The sequence below is a fragment of the Sus scrofa genome, chromosome 13, assembly GCF_000003025.6.
Source record: "Sus scrofa isolate TJ Tabasco breed Duroc chromosome 13, Sscrofa11.1, whole genome shotgun sequence".
In the NCBI taxonomy this organism is placed as follows: Eukaryota; Metazoa; Chordata; class Mammalia; order Artiodactyla; family Suidae; genus Sus; species Sus scrofa.
Window position 1 is genome coordinate 121717654 of NC_010455.5, and position 20285 is coordinate 121737938.

At 40.8% G+C, this 20285-nt stretch overlaps 1 protein-coding gene across 17 annotated transcripts in view; it reads left to right on the forward strand.

Annotated features, from left to right (window-relative positions):
• YEATS2 (YEATS domain containing 2) overlaps window positions 1-20285 on the forward strand; it is a 108309-nt gene that overhangs the window by 79831 nt on the left and 8193 nt on the right. For 15 of the 17 annotated variants that reach the window (XM_021069912.1, XM_021069918.1, XM_021069915.1 and 12 more), the window contains 7 exons: window positions 1779-1955; window positions 4999-5185; window positions 9978-10106; window positions 10829-10927; window positions 17399-17501; window positions 18690-18763; window positions 20155-20234. In XM_021069912.1, the coding sequence (XP_020925571.1) occupies window positions 1779-1955; window positions 4999-5185; window positions 9978-10106; window positions 10829-10927; window positions 17399-17501; window positions 18690-18763; window positions 20155-20234 (849 nt within the window). The remainder of the gene's footprint in view (window positions 1-1778; window positions 1956-4998; window positions 5186-9977; window positions 10107-10828; window positions 10928-17398; window positions 17502-18689; window positions 18764-20154; window positions 20235-20285) is intronic. The other 2 variants (XM_021069914.1, XM_003132559.6) reach the window with 1 other exon arrangement.

A 20285-nucleotide genomic window follows, 5' to 3' on the forward strand; every position in this document is an offset into this window, starting at 1 on the left:
TTTCCATCACACTAAAATATACCCTTCATTTCTCTTTTCCCTTTTGTTCTATTACCATTTTTCTTTTTCTGTCACCATAGATTAGCTGTTGTCTGTTCTTGAACTTCATATCAATAAAATTATGTAGTATATAGTCGTTTATGATAGCTTCTATTATTGAACAAAATGTTTTTGAGATTTATCCATATGTGTATAATTACTTATTCTTTTTTATTCTTGAGTAATATTTTGTTGCATGATCTATTCTGTTGATGGACACTTGGATTATTTCCATTTTTTGACTTAGGAATGACACTGTTATGAACAGTCTCAAATAGATCATTTGTACAGTAGGATAGCTCTGTCATAGGGTAAATATACCTTTATAAGAAGTTTTCTAAGAAATTGACAGATAGTTTTACAAAGCGAGTGTACATTTGACTCTCCCATAAGTAATGTGGGACAGTTCCAGTTACTGTACATTCTCACTAACATGCGGTATCATTATTCATTTTAATTTTAGCCATTTTTGTGAGTGATATCTTAGTTTGCTTTTAATTTGTATGAGACTGGGAGTTTCCATTGTGGCTCAGCAGTTAGCAACCCCAACTAGCATCTGTGAGGACGTGGGTTTGATCCCTGGCCTCGCTCAGTGGGTTAAGGATCTGGTATTGCTGGAAACTATGGCGTTGGTCACAGACGAGGCTTGGTTGCTGCATTGCTGTGGCTAAAGCTGCAGTTGGACCCCTAACCTGGGAACCTCCATAAGTTGCTGGAGCGGCCCTAAAAAGACAAAAAGACAAAATAATAATAATAATTTGCATGAGACTCCAATACATAATAATGTCATGGCTACTACTTTTGGATTCTTTTTTTTTTTTTTTTTTAATTTTTCTTTTCTAGTTTATAAAGTGTCATTTGTAAATCACCATTTTTTAATTTTTATTTATTTATTTATTTATTTATTTTTTTGTCTTTTGTCTTTTGTTGTTGTTGTTGTTGTTGCTATTTCTTGGGCCGCTCCTGCGGCATATGGATGTTCCCAGGCTAGGGGTTGAATCGGAGCTGTAGCCACCGGCCTACGCCAGAGCCACAGCAACGAGGGATCCGAGCCGCGTCTGCAACCTACACCACAGCTCACGGCAACGCCGGATCATTAACCCACTGAGCAAGGGCAGGGACCGAACCCTCAACCTCATGGTTCCTAGTCGGATTCGTTAACCACTGCGCCACGACGGGAACTCCCTACTTTTGGATTCTAATCATGACTTTTCATGCAGTGGTTTTGCCAACCTGCAAAGCTGAAAATGCTTACTTATGCCATTTACAAAAAAAGTTTGCTGAGCCTTGACTTAAACCACTAAAACTATAATTTGCTTAATGATTCTCTGGTACAAAAATGCTAAGCCTGTACTAGCCTAGAGCACCATTAACTTACCCATTTAAAGCTGGTCCTTCTTGGTTAGATTTTCATGTCTACAGATCACGTATACATTTAGGAGTACTTTGGATTCAATTATTTTGATAACAAATGCCTGGTTTCTTTCAGCTGTCAAATAGAGTCTTGCAAATTCAGTTACCTGTTCTACATCAGAGATAAAGGAACATTTGAATTAAAATGTCACACACCTGACAACTTGTTGGAAAGTGCATAACCACTTCATATAGTTTTAATTAGCAAGACTTTCTTAGGGATGCGCTATTGGGGGTGGGGGTGGGGGGAGCATATGTAGGTAAGGATTAAATTGTGCCTATTAACCAGAGTAACATTATTACTCCAACTCATTTTGTTTCTCCAGGCAGCCCCTGGGGGACAGGCATCTCTAATGAAAATATCTGATAGCACATTGAAGTCTGTGCCAGCCACCTCACAGCTCTCAAAGCCTGGAACCACAATGCTGAGAGTAGCAGGAGGGGTTATCACAACTGCCACTTCCCCAGCTGTAGCCCTCTCAGCAAATGGTCCTGCACAACAGGTGAGAAGTAGCATGATAGTGGAAAATCATAATGAAGCATAAAAGCAATAAAAATATAAAATACTCAGCAGGCACACTATTGGGCCTTTTTTTTGTTTTTGTTTTTTTTAAAGGACCACACCCATGGCATATGGAAGTTCCCAAGTCAAATTGGAGTTGCAGCTGCTGGCCTGCACCACAACCATGGCAATGCTGGATCCACGCTGCATCTGTAACCTACACCACAGCTCACAGCAACACTGGATCCTTAGCCCACTGAGTAAGGCCAGGAATTGAGCGCACATCCCCATGGATATTAGTCGGGTTTTTAACCTGCTAAGCCATAATGGAAACTCCATATTATTCTTTAAAAAAAAAAAAAAAAAAAAAAATCAAATATAATTCACATACCATAAAATTCACCATTTTAAAGTATACAGTTCAGCGATTTTTATTATATTTTCAATGTTGTGCAACAATCACAGTAGTCTAATTCTGGAACTTTTTTTTTTTTTTTTTTTGTCTTTTTAGGGCTGTACCAGCAGCATACGGAAGTTCCCAGGCTAGGGGTTGAATTGGAGATGTTGATGCTGACGTATGCCACAGCCACAGTAACGCGGGATCCAAGCCACCTCTGTGACCTGCACCACAGCTCACGGCCAGTGCTGGATCTTCAACCCTTTGAGTGAGACCAGGATTGAACCTGTGTCCTCGTGGATTGAACCCAACCTAGTTAGGTTCATTACCACTGACTCATGACAGGAATTCCTCTAGAACTTCTTTTAATCACTCCAAAAACTAACTCACCATCCAGTAGTAGCCACTCCCATCCCCTCCCTCCCTCTAGTCCTAGGCAGCTACTGATCTACTTGCTTGTGACGTGGCTTCTTTTTCTTAGCATGTTTTCAAGATTCATACATGTTGTAGCATGTATCAATACTTCATTCCTTTTTGGAGGGGAGGAGGGGCATGTGGAAGTTCCCCACCCAGGGATTGAACCCGTGCCATAGCATCCACTTAATCCACTGCAGTGGCAATACCACTGCATTCTTAACCTGATGCACCACAGGAGAACTCCACTTCATTCCTTTTTATTTCTTATTTTTCTGTCTTTTTAGAGCTGCAGCCGCAGCATGTGGAAATTCCCAGGCTAGAGGTCGAATCGGAGCTACAGCTGCCAGCCTACGCCACAGCCACAGCAACGCCAGGTCCAGACCTTGTCTGTGACCACCACAGCTCACAGCAACACCAGATTCTTAACCCACTGAGCGAGGCCAGGGATCAAACCTGCGTCCCCATGGATGCTAGTCAGATTTGTTTCCACTGAGCCATAGCGGGAACTCCTGTTTGGGTTTTTTTATTTTGGCCATCGTAGTGGGTATAAAGTGGTATCTCATTATGGTTTTGATTTGTAATTTTAATGAAGTTGCTGTTTTTCTTTTTTGGTTATATTTGTGGTGTTACAGCTGAGATACTGTTGCCTAATTCAAAGCCACAAAATTTAAGCCTGTGTTTTAAGAGTTTTCTAGTTTAGGTCTTATATTTAGGTCTTCTGTCCATTTTGAGTTAGTCTGAGATGGGGGGGGCTAAACTTGATTCTTTTGTATGTAAATATCCAGTTGGCCCAGCAACATTTGTTAAAAAGTCTGTTTCCCCTTTTAATTGTCCTGGCACCTCTCGGGAACTCTTATAATCTGATTTGCTTACTCAACAGCTTCATCTCCTACAAGTGCTGCTTCCCCTCAGGCCTACTCACCCCACTCTACTTTGCAGTCCCTTCAACATAGCACATTCTTTCATGCCTCTCTGACTTTCCATTGCTGTCTTCTGCCAGGAAACACCCTTCTTTTTCTCCTTTCCCTTTCTTGAGTCTTGAAGATTTCCCTAAAGTGCATTATTTCTACCTGAGGCCTTTCTCAGCACTCTCCTCTCCCATCCCTAGGCTGAAGTAGTAGCTTTCCTCTCAGTGGTAATGGTGCCTTGTATCTGTGCCTGCTGCAGCATTCTTCAGAGTTTGGTAACCCTCGCCTTCAAGGTTTATCTCTGGGCCCTAACGTTTAACTCTATGCCTGCCCTATAGTAGATGTTTTTTGAATAATATGGAAAACTTTAGAGGAGTTCCCAACGTGTTGCAGCGAAAGCAAATCTGAATAGGAACCATGAGGTTTCAGGTTCAATCCTCGTTCAGTGGGTTAAGGATCTGGCATTGCCATGAGCTGTGGTGTAGGTCGCAGACACGGCTCAGATCCTGTGTTGCTGTGGATGTGGCGTAGGCCAGAAGTTTTAGCTCCGATTGGACCCCTAGCCTGGGAACCTCCATATGCTGCAGGTGTGGCCCTAAAAAGCAAAAAGAAAAGAAAAGAAAAAGTGAAACATTATAGTGAGTTTTTTAAAAATCATATTATCCCATTTTTACATTCTGAGATTATGTCCTCCTTTTTAGGGATGGGGGGAATTTGACATATCCTTTTATAAAGTGATAGAATAAGTGGTGAGTTTTTAAAATATGGTAACCCTGGGATACCTCCTCATTTTAAAATCCAAATATTTTCCTGGTCTGTGAAATCTGAACATACAGGAACCACCAAACTAGAGAAGCAGTCTTTTTAAATGGCATGCCATTGAACAGGTAGCTAATCATAGCTAATAGCTAGTATTTATTGAGTATGCTACATGGCAGTCATTGTTTTTTTGTTTTTTTTTTTTTTGTCTTTTGTCTTTTTGTTGTTGTTGTTGTTGTTGTTGTTGTTGTTGCTATTTCTTGGGCCGCTCCCGCGGCATATGGAGGTTCCAGGCTAGGGGTTGAATCGGAGCTGTAGCCACCGGCCTACGCCAGAGCCACAGCAATGCAGGATCCGAGCCGCGTCTGCAACCTACACCACAGCTCACGGCAACGCCGGATCGTTAACCCACTGAGCAAGGGCAGGGACCGAACCCGCAACCTCATGGTTCCTAGCTGGATTCGTTAACCACTGTGCCACGACGGGAACTCCCGCAGTCATTGTTTAAGCAAGTTACACTGCTTTCTTCTTAAATTTCTATTATTTCTGGTCCTGTGGGTTAGCAGTCAGAAGGAGCAGCTCCCAGTTCGTCATCTACTATGGGTGCTGTAATGAAAACTTCTGGGCAACAACAAGTGTGTGTGAGCCAGGCTGCCATGGGAACCTGCAAGGCTGCTGCCCCCTCCGTCATCAGCGCCACATCCCTGGTGTCCACACCCAACCCCATCTCTGGAAAGGCCACAGTGTCAGGTCAGTTGTATCATAATATTATTTCTCTCTCCCTTCTCTGGGGTAGAGTATTTTTGGAATGTCTTAAACAATATTTTTGTATAATAAAGTGTTAAAAATCATTAACTCAGGAACGTTTTCCATACAGGTGCTTTTTAGAGAAATTACTCATTTAAAAATCTATGAACAAATTTTTAAGACCAAGATGTTCTTATGGATTGAAAGCAATTTTTAATTGATATAATAAAACATTAGCCATATGGAACTCTTCTGGGTATTTATCGTCAGTTTTGAATGGAACTCATAAAACGTCATACATTTCTTTTGGCCTTCATAAGCAAAATATGTAAAATGTAAATTAGGAGTTCCTGTCGTGGCTCAGTGGAAACAAATCTGACTAGCATCCATGAGGACACAGATTCGATCCCTGGCCTCGCTCAGTGGGTTAAGGATCCGGTGTTGCCGTGAGCTGTGGTGTAGGTCGCAGATGCGGCTTGGATCCCATGTTGCTGTGGCTGTGGTGTAGGCCAGTGGCTACAGCTCTGATTTGACCTCTAGTCTGGGAACCTCCATATGCTGTGGGTGTGGCCCTAGAAAGACAAAAATAAAAAATTAAAATAAAATGTAAATTAACATGATTGTTAACAGTAGTTATTATATTGGGTAGTATTAGTATGACGTGCTTGAGATCTGGTAAGTTGTATCCTAACACTAAACGACCCCAGAAAAGTGTCCCTTTTACTTCTTTGGGTAACAGAGCACAAATCCTGGAGCCAGATTGCCTAATACCTACTTCATGAAGTTGAGAGAATTCAATGAGTTGATATAGAGATGCTTCAAATACTGTCTGGCATGTAGTAGCCATTCTATAAATAATTGCTACTATTATCAGTTTTAGTTTTTTGTTACTGTAGGTCTTCATTCCCTATCTGCAATTCTAAAATTGAAAAAGCTGTGAAAACCAAACATGTGTTTGCTGTTATTTTCACCCGTAAGTAACTTTAGGGCAAAATCTGATCTCCATTGGCAGGCTATTTATTTATTTATTCTGGTCTTTTTGTCTTTTTAGGGCCGCACTTGCAGCAGGTATATGGAGGTTCCCAGGGTTGCTAGTTGGGTTTGCTAACCGTTGAGCCATGACGGGGAACTCCTGACGAGCTAGTTATACTACTTGATATGAGTATTCATATTTTGCCACAAATACTAATATGTTTGATTACATGCTGTCACACATGCCAATCTAATGTACAGCATTATCTGATCTAATATACAGCATTACTTCTCAACCTTGAAAGGTCAGTTTTGTTTTTCTGCAATCCAGTACAGACAGATACTTCTGTAAAATGTAATAAAAATGTCACAGCAAAGTCAAAATGTTACAGAAGTTTTTTTTTGTTTTGTTTTGTTTGTCTTTTTGTCCTTTTAGGGCCGCTCCCGAGGCATATGGAGGTTTCCAGGGTAGGGGTCGAATTGGAGCTGTTGCCACCGGCCTATGCCACAGCCACAGCAATGCCAGATCCGAGCTGCACCTGTGACCTACACCACAGCTCACAGCAATGCCAGATCCTTAACCCACTGAGCGAGACCAGGGCTCGAACCTGCAACCTCATGGTTCCTAGTCGGATTCATTTCCACTGAGCCACAACGGGAACTCCTACAGAAGTTTTTGAATGGTCTTAATATCTATAGTGCCTTGTTGCAGATTAATAACAGTCTACCAACTGGCACTGGTATACAGGGGAAAAAGAACTGAGTATTGCTAACATACATACATGCACATGAACAAACGTACCTTAGTATCTTTGGATAAATATTGTGGATATTCTTATTGTTACTGTTATTATCACTGCATTCCATACAAGACTCCAAAACAAGACCCTGTATTTTATTTGCATTTGGGGTGGTTAGAGACCAACAGATTAAGCCTGGTTTATTTTTCCCATGATTTCCCCCTCCCAGTTAAAATTAACCAAGTTTTTATGTGAGGAGTGCTTGTTCTCTACTAATTGTTTGGAGGTACTGTGTTAGCACTGAAGTAGACATTGTAGAAATAGGAGTAATTATTATAAGAAATGAATGCCCTCTCTTTTTTCTGATTTTTAAAACACAATAAATGAAGTCTCCCTGCTTTAACTTGTAGTTTCTTAAAATAACTGGTGATGAAACTTTCCGTATTATATTTTCATAAGCGAATCAAACTATTTTCTACTGACTAATTGTATGTGTATTCTTTTTTTTTAATTGAGGTATAACCTTTAATTTTTCAATTAAAATTTTTGTGTGCATTATAAACTGTTTTGAACAAAGTCGCCATTGTAACTGGAGCAGAGTGAGCAAAGGAAAGAGCACTAGGAGGGAAAGTCTGTGGGATGCGGGCCAGGTCATACAGGGCCTTGGTAGGTCATTGTCAGAACACCCAATTTTTACTTGAAGGGAATCCGCTGGGGGGGGGTCTTCTATTAAGGGGTGATGTGGTGTTCCTTACCTTTTAACAGGACCACTGGCTATAGCATTAGACTAAACTGTGGGGCACAAGGTGGAAGCAGGGACCGACCAAGAAGTAGACACTAAGGAAATCGGACGATGTATTCAGGAGGCCTGGCAACATTAGGCTAAAATCAGTTCCAGAAAGAAAACAGAAATTAGGGAGTTCCTGTTGTGGCTCAGCGGTAAACCCAGCTAATACCGATGAGATACAGGTTCAATCCCTGGCCTCGCTCTGTGGGTTGAGGATCCAGCATTGCCCTAAGCTGTGGTGTAGGTCGCAGATGCAGCTCAGATCTTGCCTTGCTGTGGCTGTGGTGTAGGCTGGCAGCTGCAACTCCAGTTCAAGCCCTAGCCTGGGAACTCCCATATGCCACACATGGAGCCCTAAAAAGACAAAAAGAAAGAAGCCAAAGGGAATTCCCAGGGTAACTGTGCAGGATGCTTCCTGGATGAGTGCTTTGCAAAAGGCCTAGAAAAGAACAGCCCAAATTGGAGCAGATTGAGCACCCCAGGAAGGGTAGGTCTTATTTGAAAAATGGAACTGTAAATTATTTAGGAGATTGGACTGTGTAGAGAACTGTATGAAGGGATGGTTTATAGCATTTTTTTGAAGGATGTGAGAGGGCTTTTGTAAAATGTTGGAAGAAAACTAAGCAAGTGAAAAAGAAGGAAATTAACTCCAGAAAATGAAATGGAATCATTGTATCATGATATTCTTTGTATCAACAGAAAATAATATTGGAGAAGAGGGACTGGAGGGTATCAGTGCCTTAAAATGTTTATCTACCCTAATATTAAGTCACTGTATAACATCAGAATGTTACGTCAGAATGAATCAAGGCCTACATTGTACATACACATCCTTTTAAAATAGGCTGAGATAAATATTACAATACCAAAAAGGTTGAAAGTGGATGCCACTGGGGAACTAAATAAGGACAGGACGGTGGAGCAAAGGATGGCTGTTTTTAGTTATATACCTTTTAGCACTTTTTACTTTTCAACTGATATAAGCCTGTAATATTTGATAGAAATAAGAAATTTTAAAGTAGGAAGAAACCAAGCTATTATTGTACTCTTGAGGGCACATCTCAGTAAGCAAGTACTCTTTGACCCATCTAGCATTCATTTATTCTAAAGAAAGATTTTCTTGTTAATTTAAGGCTTTGTTATTCCTTTTCTTAACTCAAGCCAACTGTATTCCAGTGTCTTGAAGTATCTTTAGCCTCTGGTGCTGTTTTTTTTTTTTTTTTTTTTTTTTGTCTTTTGTCTTTTTGCTGTTGTTGTTGTTGTTGCTATTTCTTGGGCCGCTCCTGCGGCATATGGAGGTTCCCAGGCTAGGGGTTGAAACGGAGCTGTAGCCACCGGCCTACGCCAGAGACACAGCAACGCGGGATCCGAGCCGCGTCTGCAACCTACACCACAGCTCACGGCAACGCCAGATCGTTAACCCACTAAGCAAGGGCAGGGACCGAACCCGCAACCTCATGGTTCCTAGTCGGATTCGTTAACCACTGCGCCACGACGGGAACTCCTGGTGCTGTTTTAAGTAGTTGTTAGGTTATAGCATGGATTTGTCTTGTGTACTCTCCTTTTGTCTTTTTTTTTTTTTTTTTTAATTGGCCCTTTGAATGCCTAGAAGAGCTTTGTAATGGAAATGGGAGTGTGGCGCTTGGTCTTTAAAGGAAAATGAGACAGTGTGACCCTTTCTGAAATAAGGGGAGATTATCTGGTTTGAAAAATAAGGGCTGCACAGAGATAGGAAATTAGAAGGCATGGTGAGTAGGCAGATGAAATATTAGATATATAAGGATGTTGTGAAGGAGATACAGAAAAATTAAGACCAGACTAAAATGGACACTGAATGCTTTGAGGTATTTTGGAAATATTCTTTAGGCAGTCCACAGCCAGAGAAGGTTTTTAAGTAGGAAAATGACAATTGTCCAAATCAAAATACAAAATTTTACGTCCAGTTTATATGTATCACAGTTATATACAGAACAGATACATTGTCATGAAAAACAGACATGGAAAAGAGCTATCTCAAAATGTTGATACTGTTTGTCTCTACAGTAGGACTCTGGGTGACTTTTTTCTGTTATTTCTGCTTTTCTGGGAATTTCTGTATTATGTTAGGATTGCAGGGTAGAACTAAATCATTGTTGTCACGTCACTGTTTTATTGAGAAGTCTGCTGCCTCATGTTTCCAGCTCTTTCTTTATTGAAAGAGTAATTGTCCTGTGAGAAAATATGAATGCTATAGAGGGCAGAAACTTTAAGGAAGCATCTGATCTTCAGCTTGGCCTTATCTTCCAACTTATTTTAGGATTGTTAAAGATTCACTCCAGTCAGTCCAATCCCCAGCAGGCTGTCCTGACGATCCCCAGCCAGCTCAAACCACTCAGTGTAAACACATCTGGAGGTGTGCAGACTATACTGATGCCTGTGAATAAAGGTGCGTGTGCTTGTCTCTGGTCTGTTTGGGGGGAAGGTCTGTATTCCATCACTTGGTGACTGCTCCTCCCTTGTGTACACTCCCTGGCACCAGCACCAGGGCTGAAAGTAGAACCCAATATCCATTGGCTTCTAAATAACTGCCCATTCAGAGTTCCCGTCGTGGAGCAGCAGAAACGAACCCGACTAGGAACCATGAGGTTTCAGGTTTGATCCTTGGCCTTGCTCAGCAGGTTAAGGATCTGGTGTTGCTCTGAGCTGTGGTGTAGGTTGCAGATGAGGCTGGGATCCCATATTGCTGTGGCTGTGGTATAGGCCAGCAGCTGCAGCTCCAATTCGACCCCTAGCCTGGGAACCTCCATATGCCAAGGGTGCGGCCCTAAGTAGAAAAAAAATTTTAAAATAACTGCCGTTTCTGCAGTTGAGTAGTAAGGAGGAACATTTTAAGCATTTATGAGAGTGCAGGTTAATTGGATTTTTATTTTCTGAGTTTAGTAACAGGCTCCCATTTCCACAGTTGAAGATAACAGCTCAGTAACCCTGGCACTGATAGGAAACAGCCCGTCTTGTTGATCACTGTATTTTCAAAGGACCTTACCATTTCTGTTACACTGGGATTGTTTTTGTGCTAGTAGTCTACACTGGGACTATCAAGTGGGAGTTAGATTATTTTCATTAAAATAATTTCTGTTTCTTCAATCTTCCCCTCCTTTTTGCCTGAAGTGGTTCAATCATTTTCTGCCAGCAAATCACCTGCCATTGTGCCCGCAGCCACCCCAGCTCCAGTTGTCCCCAGCTCTGCTCCAGCCACTGTTACAAAAGGTATGTAGTTTCTCACAGTATATTTGCCCAGAAGTTTTATGTAAGACATTACTGTAATCTGAATCCCTTGAATTAAAGCATCTATCAATCAGTCACTTCAAAAATACGTAGTGTTTACGTGTAGACTTGACGTTGAGGGAAATACAGAGGTGTATAAAGCTTAATTTTAGCCCTCCAAGAAGAGAGTAGCAGTAGACCACATGCAGTGATTGATAAATGCAGGATAAGTGATCTGGAAAATGAATGCTGAAATAATTTCCATCTAGGATGTCTGGTCAGGGAATGTGGAAGTGGGTAGGACTTTGTTTGAGACACAGATTATAACCTGGACTTTAAGACTGAAGCATTTTCAGCAACAAGGTCCTGTTGCATAGCACAGGGAACTATATCCAGTCTCCTGGGATAAACCATAATGGAAAGGAATATAAAAAAGAATATATAGGTGTTCCCTGGTGGCCTGGCAGTTAAGGACTCGGCTTGTGACTGTTGAGTTTCGGGTTCAATCCCTGACCCAGGAACTTCCACATGCCACAGGCACAGCCAAAAAAAGAAGAAATAATGTGTAAAGAGTTCCCTGGTGGTCTAGTGGCTGGGACTCGGTGCTTTCACTGCTGAGGCCCAGGTTTAGTCCCTGCTCTGGGAACTGAGATTCCACATCATGCGGCTGCATGTTGCAGCCAAAAATGTTTTTAAAATAATAATAATAAATTTTGGAGTTCCTATCACAGCACAGCAGAAACGAATCCTCCTAGGAACCATGATGTTGTGACTTTGATCCCAGTCCTCGCTCGGTGGGTTAAGGACCTGGCATTGCTGTGAGCTGTGGGGTAGGTCACAGACACGGCTCAGATTCTGCATTGCTGTGGCGCTGGTGTAGGCTGGCAGCTGTAGCTTGGATTGAACCCCTAGTCTGGGAACCTCCATATGCTGTGGTTGTGGCCATAAAAAGCAAATAATAATAATAATATTTTTTAAAAGAATGTGTGTAAGTCACTTTGCTATACAGCAGAAATTAGCATGACATTGTAAATCAACTGTAATTTGGAAAAGAGTGAAGCATTTTCAGCTGTGGAGTGGTCAAGGGTCATGCCAGATTAAGGGAGCAGTAGAGACAAAGACTAAGAGGATTTGTTTGGGGAAACAGACCAATTAAAGGGTCTCATCTATGGTGTATAGTTGTAAAAGTAGCTGTAGGTAGGGCCAGATGTTGGCACCTGGCAATGGGGATATTTCTGACTGTTGAGTAGATGGAGATAGTCTAGTGAGTTAGAACAATACATTTTGCCATCTATAACGTCGGTTACAATAATGATAATTACCATGTTTAAGAGCCTAAGTTGTGCCAGGCACCATGCCAGCTACTTAGGTATAAAAATCACTGATTATCCCAGTACTTTAGGATAGTTATTATTCCCATTTTTCAAATGAGGGTACTGAAGTTTGGAGATAGTAAGTCTATACTTCCCAAGTCTAAAAAACTGGAAAGTCATGCAGTCAGCATTTGAAATACTTCCGCTTTTCAGGCATGCCAGGATCTCTCATCACAGTCTTGAGAAGAAATAGATTTGGAATTCACAGCATGACCATCTAAAGCAAGGGTTGGCTGACTTCAGTCTGCTGCTTGTTTTTTAAACGGGGTTTCGTTGGCACATGGCCATGCCCGTTCATTTACATATTGTCTTTGGGTTTATTTCACTCTCAGAGTTGGTAGTTCCAGCCTATCACAGCACAGCAGAAACGAATCCTCCTAGGAACCATGATGTTGTGACTTTGATCCCAGTCCTCGCTCGGTGGGTTAAGGACCTGGCATTGCTGTGAGCTGTGGGGTAGGTCACAGACACGGCTCAGATTCTGCATTGCTGTGGCGCTGGTGTAGGCTGGCAGCTGTAGCTTGGATTGAACCCCTAGTCTGGGAACCTCCATATGCTGTGGTTGTGGCCATAAAAAGCAAATAATAATAATAATATTTTTTAAAAGAATGTGTGTAAGTCACTTTGCTATACAGCAGAAATTAGCATGACATTGTAAATCAACTGTAATTTGGAAAAGAGTGAAGCATTTTCAGCTGTGGAGTGGTCAAGGGTCATGCCAGATTAAGGGAGCAGTAGAGACAAAGACTAAGAGGATTTGTTTGGGGAAACAGACCAATTAAAGGGTCTCATCTATGGTGTATAGTTGTAAAAGTAGCTGTAGGTAGGGCCAGATGTTGGCACCTGGCAATGGGGATATTTCTGACTGTTGAGTAGATGGAGATAGTCTAGTGAGTTAGAACAATACATTTTGCCATCTATAACGTCGGTTACAATAATGATAATTACCATGTTTAAGAGCCTAAGTTGTGCCAGGCACCATGCCAGCTACTTAGGTATAAAAATCACTGATTATCCCAGTACTTTAGGATAGTTATTATTCCCATTTTTCAAATGAGGGTACTGAAGTTTGGAGATAGTAAGTCTATACTTCCCAAGTCTAAAAAACTGGAAAGTCATGCAGTCAGCATTTGAAATACTTCCGCTTTTCAGGCATGCCAGGATCTCTCATCACAGTCTTGAGAAGAAATAGATTTGGAATTCACAGCATGACCATCTAAAGCAAGGGTTGGCTGACTTCAGTCTGCTGCTTGTTTTTTAAACGGGGTTTCGTTGGCACATGGCCATGCCCGTTCATTTACATATTGTCTTTGGGTTTATTTCACTCTCAGAGTTGGTAGTTCCAGCTGAGACCATATCACTCACAAAGCTTAAAATGTTTACTAATGAGTTCCTTACAGGGAGAGTTTGCCAATCCCTGATCAAAAGATAGCTGATGAAAGAATCAATATTAATCTAGACCAGCATTTCTCCTCAGTAGTAGGTATATATCATAGGCCTTCTTCATACAGATTCTGAGTCACATAATTTTGGACTGAAGCCGGAGCATCTCTGTTTTGATGTTAATTGAGGTAAAATTTTGTATAGTGAAATGCAAAGATACTAAGCACACCATTTGATGAGTTTTGACAAATATGTAAACCCAAAAAGCAACATTCCATTCAAGCTATAGAAATTTCCATCACCTTGTGCCCCCTTCCAGTCAGTTCTCAGCCACTGTCTGATATCTGTTACGATAAATTAGTTGGGTCTGTGTTTTAACTTTATGTGGATGGAAGCATGTGCATTCTTCTAATGAGTAAATGAAATCATTCACTCACTGTAATGTTTTTCAGATTCAACCATGTCGTTGTTGAGTAATTCCTCATAGTAGGGGTATATGGATTTTTACCATAATTTGTATATCCCTTCTCCTGTTAGTGGACATTAGGGTTGTTTCCAGTTTAGGGCTATTGTGTATACGTTTTTGAGAGCATATGTTCTTATTTCTCCATTAGAATAGCTGCCCCAATATAGAAATGCTAATTAACAGAATTTTGTAATTTTTTGAGTGCCAGATTAAAGTGAGTATATGTACACCTAATAGAACTGGAGTATCTGAACTTTTCCTAAGGACTCCCTTCTATTTCTTGATGTCTTGGAATCACTGAGTATTGGGGGAAGAAGAGGTGGTATTCATAGTGAAATTAGCAAGATCCGTTCAATACAAGTCAGTATACATTCAGAAACCGTTTTGATTTCTATATAGAAATTAACTACTAACAACCTACTGAACATTTCTGAGAGAATTTTAAGACCTAACTAAATGGAAGGATATACCATTACAAATACAACAAATTAAAAAAAAGTATATTAATTTACTGAAAGACCTGATATGTTATTCTATTCCCCAAAATGGCATAGATTCAGTACAGTTCCAGTCAGAATCCCTACAGTGTTCTTGTGTTTGTGTGGAAATTGACAAGCTAAGTCTAAAATGTATATGGACATGCAAAGGCCTAGAGCAGCCGAGACATTTTTGAAGAGCAAAAAGCCAGGAGACTTTGGCCACTATTATCTAGATAGTTAGATACATAGATAGTTACTATATACTATAAAGCTACAGCCATTGAGATGGTGTATATAGTCCTGTTTCAAGAATAGACAGAATATAGGATGAGGGAGTAGGAGGTACAAACTGTTGGGTGTAAGATAGGCTCAGGATGCGTTGATACAGGGAGTACAGCCAATCTTTTGTAATAACTGTAAATGGAAAATAACCTTTAAAATTTGTATAGTTTTTTTTTTTTTTTTTTTTTTTTTAATTTTAAGGAATAGACAGAATAGTTGAACAGAAAAGAGAGCCCAGAAATAGACTCACACATATAGGGTCACCTGATTTCATGACAAACTCACTAGGGAAAGGATGTTCTTTTCAATAACTAGTGCTAGATTAATTGGATGTACCCATTTGGGGAAACAACAAACCCTGGCTCCTACCTTTCACCATAAACAAAAATTAATTTGTGTTGGATCATAGACCTAAATGTGAAAGGTAAAACAATAAAGCTTCTAGAAGAGAATATGAAAATATTATCTTCATAACCGTAGGCAGAGATATTTTGTAAACAAAACACATAAGAAATTAGCCATAAAAGAAAATATTGATAAATTGGACTTTGTTAACACTGGGAACCTCACTTTATTAGAGGGACAAATTTGAAAGTCAAGGTCGGGCCACATCCTGGGAGATTTTGGTAGTAGATATATCTGACAAAGGAGTTCCATTCAGAATATATACAGACCTAAAAATCAATATGTAAAAGACTGACACTAGTTTTTTTAAAAGAGCAAGAAATATAAATAGGTATTTCACAGAACAAGATTTTTTGTGTGTGTGTGTGTGTGTTTTGCATTTCTTTGGCCGCTCCCACGGCATATGGAGGTTCCCAGGCTAGGGGTCGAATCAGAGCTGTAGCTGCCAGCCTATGCCAGAGCCACAGCAACGCAGGATCCAAGCAGCATCTGCAACCTACACCACAGCTCACGGCAACGCCGGATCGTTAACCCACTGAGCAAGGGCAGGGATCGAACCCTCAACCTCATGGTTCCTAGTCGGATTCGTTAACCACTGTGCCACGACGGGAACTCCCCAGAACAAGATGTTGAAATACCTCATAAGGAAATATAAAGTTGTTCAGCCTCATCAGTCATCAAGGAGAAATGCATGTTAAAGCCACAGTGAAATACTCTTCTATCACCAAAATTAATAGAATTCACATTACCAAGTGTTGGCAAGGATATGAAGCAATTGGAACTCACATACACTGCTCTAGGACTACAAATTGATGTAGTCACTTTGGAAATCAGTTTGGTGGTTTCTAATAAAGTTAAACATGTATCTGCCCTATGTTCCAACAAATACATTTCTAGGAGATGTATGCTTATGTCCACCCAAAGAAATATACAGACAGTTCTGTTACATTGTTTTTTGGTTGTTTGTTTGATCGGTTGGGTTTTTTTTGGCTGCACCTGGAAGTTCCCAGGCCAGGGATCGAACCTTTGCCAAAGCAGTGACAGTACCGGATCCTTAACTGCTAGGCCACCAGGGAACTCCCACATTATCATTCTTGATTGCTAAAAAGATACTGATGCAAAAAGGTATGCACGGTATGATTCCAGTCATATGAAATTTAAAGTGGACCAAGGTGTTATCTTTGGCAGGGAGGAACCTCAAAAGCCTAAGGGAGCCTGGTTGAGGACTGGAAATATTCTGTGTCTTGGTTGGAGTGGTGGGGGCATGGGTGTGTACATAGGTAAAATTTATCAAACAGTACCCTTAATATTTGTGCATTTTGTGCAAGTTATGCATCATTTCAAAAGGGGAAGATATACTAGTAGATCTCATTTGTAGATCCTTGTTTATAGGAAACTACTTAAGGATGTTGAGTAGGAAAATGTCATTTTAAAGGGTGCTTTAAAGTTTTTCTCATGCTCATATACAAGATGTGTTGTGAGGGAAGAGACTGAGGGCCGAGGAAAGCTGATGTAGAAGCAGTGAGTGTGTGGTCGTGGTATTTTGATCAAAGATGACTGTGGAAGTAAAGGAAGACACATGCTGCTGAGACATCACTGTCTCCTGTCAGTAGATTTGGTGATACTAAAGCCTCATGTGATCAGCTTGGCTTTTTCCAAGCACAACAGATCTAATTTTTGCTTTTTGCCCTGTGTCTCAGGACACTGAGATAATGCTAAAAGTTGATAAGCTTAGCTGGAGAGAGGCTATCCAAAAGGCTATCAGAACTTAGGACAGGCCAGCATTGTTCAAGTGTGCGCGCATGTGTGTTTGTGTGATCTCTCGCAGCAGTGTGGCTGGTCCTCTGAGAAATACCTAAAAACCCATTTTATTGCCCCGCCTTGTCATGAGACCCAGGCTGACAGTTCTCCCCTTGTCTGCTGATCCCGTGACGGTAGGTGCCTCTCAGTGCCCTGGCCGTGCCCCTCAGCAGCTGCTGCAGCAATTTCCTCACTGAGTCCCATGGAAGAGCTTTTGTTTCAGCCTGCACATGTCCTTCCATCATCGAACCCTAACAGCTCTCTCATTGTTGCTCTTCCCTTGTAGTGAAGACTGAACCAGAAACGCCTGGGCCAAGCTGCCTCTCTCAGGATGGTCAGACAGCAGTGAAAACAGAAGAAAGTTCTGAGCTGGGAAGCTATGTCATTAAGTAATTATTTCAGTCCTTTCTAAGAGAGTTGTGCTTTCCATGTTTTTATGATACTTTAAAAAAAAAACCCATCCCTCTGACAGCTGTGTGTGTGTCCAGTTGTGTGTGTGAGTTAAGCCCTTTGTTGGGTGGAAAGCCCCCATGTGCAGTGAACAAGTATCACTGCTTGCTGCATAGCTCAGGGGTCTTCGTTGACCACATTGATGTGACCTTGGAGCTGCACTTAATCTGTTGCCTCAGCAGCCTCAGGTGGATTTACAGATCTCTCTCCATTTGAGCTTGCCACTGTGTATCTCTGCTGAAACTTTGCATATGAAATGTCTTATGATGTAACTCCTCAGGTGTGTACATTCTCTGAGTTTCCACACACCTGTCTGATCTTAAACAGCTGCCTTTTCATGGCCTGTGCATACTCAGTGCCTCTTCTAAAAATAGTCCTTGAAATGTTGTAATTTCTGAATTGAGAACCTACCTCTGACTGCATATTTTGAAGTATCTCTCAAACTGCTGGGAACAGTAGAATCTTAGCCACATTTGTATGAGAGAGTTGTTATAGTGCATGCTGTCACCTAAGATAGGCATTTGTATGACAGAATTCTCTGTTTTATTGACAGTCACATTGCAAAAAGATTACATGGCTGTTGGAGTTCCTGTCATGGCTCAGCAGAAACAAATCTGACTAGTATCCACAAGGACATGGGTTTAGTCCCTGGCCTCACTCAGTGGGTTAAGGATCTGGCGTTGCTGTGAGCTGTGGTGTATGTAGGTCACAGACATGGCTCAGGATCTGGCATGGCTGAGGCTGTGGCGTAGGCTAGTGGCTGCAGCTCTGATTCAACCCCTAGCCTGGGAACCTCCATATGCCAGGGGTGCAGCCCTAAAAAGACCAAAAAAAAAAAAAAAAAAGATTACACGGCTATTTAATTTTAAAATATAGAGGTAATAAAATGTCAGGTTTGCATAATTTATCATTCCTCGTTATTCTTGACTTTTTGTTTTTAAGCATTGAATCCTTTTGGTTCATAAAAAGCCTTTGTATAGAAAAAAGGACATGTTAATATAATTGGTTTAAATTTTAATTCCCTTGGAAAGGGGAACTATATACATAAATTTATGTACACACACACACATATATGGAGTTACAAACTGCTATGTTATTCCTGTTTTAATTTTCTTTATCCTTCTCAGGATAGACCATTTAGAGACTGTCCAGCAGCTCTTAACTGCAATAGTAAAGAAGATCCCATTAATCACTGCAAAAAGTAAGACAATACTGAATATATGGATGCATTTTTTTTAAAGTTGTGAACTACTTGGAGTATTGAGTCAACTTGAATCTCTAGGTGTTGTAATTAATACTGACATGGTAGTTATTTTAGGGGGTTTTAGCTACAGCTGTAGCTTATATGCAGCAGGGTTTTAGAATTCACAATATCATGGTCAGTAGGTTAGTCTTTTACTGATTTCTCTGTGTTTGATCAGCATTTGTTGTACATAAATCATAATTATTTTCTGAATATAAAGTTACATTTGTTTTTAATGTTTATTAATAAGGAAAGAAATTGCATTTGCCTGCACTGTGCCAGACTCTGCAGGCTTATTACATTTGCTGTCCTATTTAATCATAGTCTCTCATGGGATACATGGTGTCATCTGCATTTTACAGATGAGAAAACTAAAGATAAGAAAGGTTGAGTAACTTGCTCAAGATGACTAGCTATGGGTTGTGAGGCAGGAGACCAACCCAGTTTTATTTGATTCATTAATCTTCCATCTCATACTCACTGTCACTCACTCTGTAGAGATGCACAACTCTCAAGTCCTCCAGCAGTGAAATATGCTCTCTCACTGCCCATTGTTAGCAAAACTGAAGTTTGCTTCTCAGCCCCAATGTCTCTGACAAGGTCAGTAGCCCTCACCAAGGGCATGACCCACAGCCTGTGGCTGTGCAGGTGCCTGCTCTCAGGCAGGATCTCTGTGAACATTGATCTAGAGGGAAGGGATGAAGCAGGTTACATTTATATTCATGGGAATATGAAAATGATAGGCCAAGTCGAGACTATCCAACTTTTTTTTTTTCCAGCTGTAATAGCAAAGAAATTATTTCTTCTTTTTCTCCAAGTTCAAGGGGTCATTTTGAAGTAGCTCAAAGTAAATTTTCAGTGATTTTTCTACCCCAGCAGAAAAAAAATTTTTTTCTCTTTTTAAAAAATTTAGATACAGATAGAGAGCATTAGAGCTGAAAGGCAATTCAGGAACCATCTTTCCTTGCGGTCTTATTTTTACAGTTAAGGAAACTGAAGGCAAGAGAGATGATGTAGGCATCTTAGTTAATGGTGAGGCCAGGGCTAGATCTCAGGTCTCCCGCTTCCAGTGAATGCAATTTCCACTTATTTTAATAGACAGTACTGCCATAAAGCTTTCTCTACCAGGGAAGTTGGTCTTCCAAGAAGGGGTGATGTTTTGCGTACACACAACTGAGATGCCTTCTCTTTTAAGGAGAAGGCCTTCTGTGTTATGTTGCATCTGAACTTGCCCAGTAATGAATAAATCCAATAAAGCGGTGTAAGGAAACTTTTGGACATGCCTCCAGCAAATAAGATTTTATTTAAATCATAACTCTATTCAGAGTTTGCTGATATGTATATTCTAGGTGAAGATGCCAGCTGCTTTTCTGCAAAATCTGTGGAACAGTATTATGGCTGGAACATTGGGAAGAGGAGAGCTGCTGAGGTAATCCCATGTCTGCCTCTTTGATGTGCAGGCCACCATGAGAGCCCATGG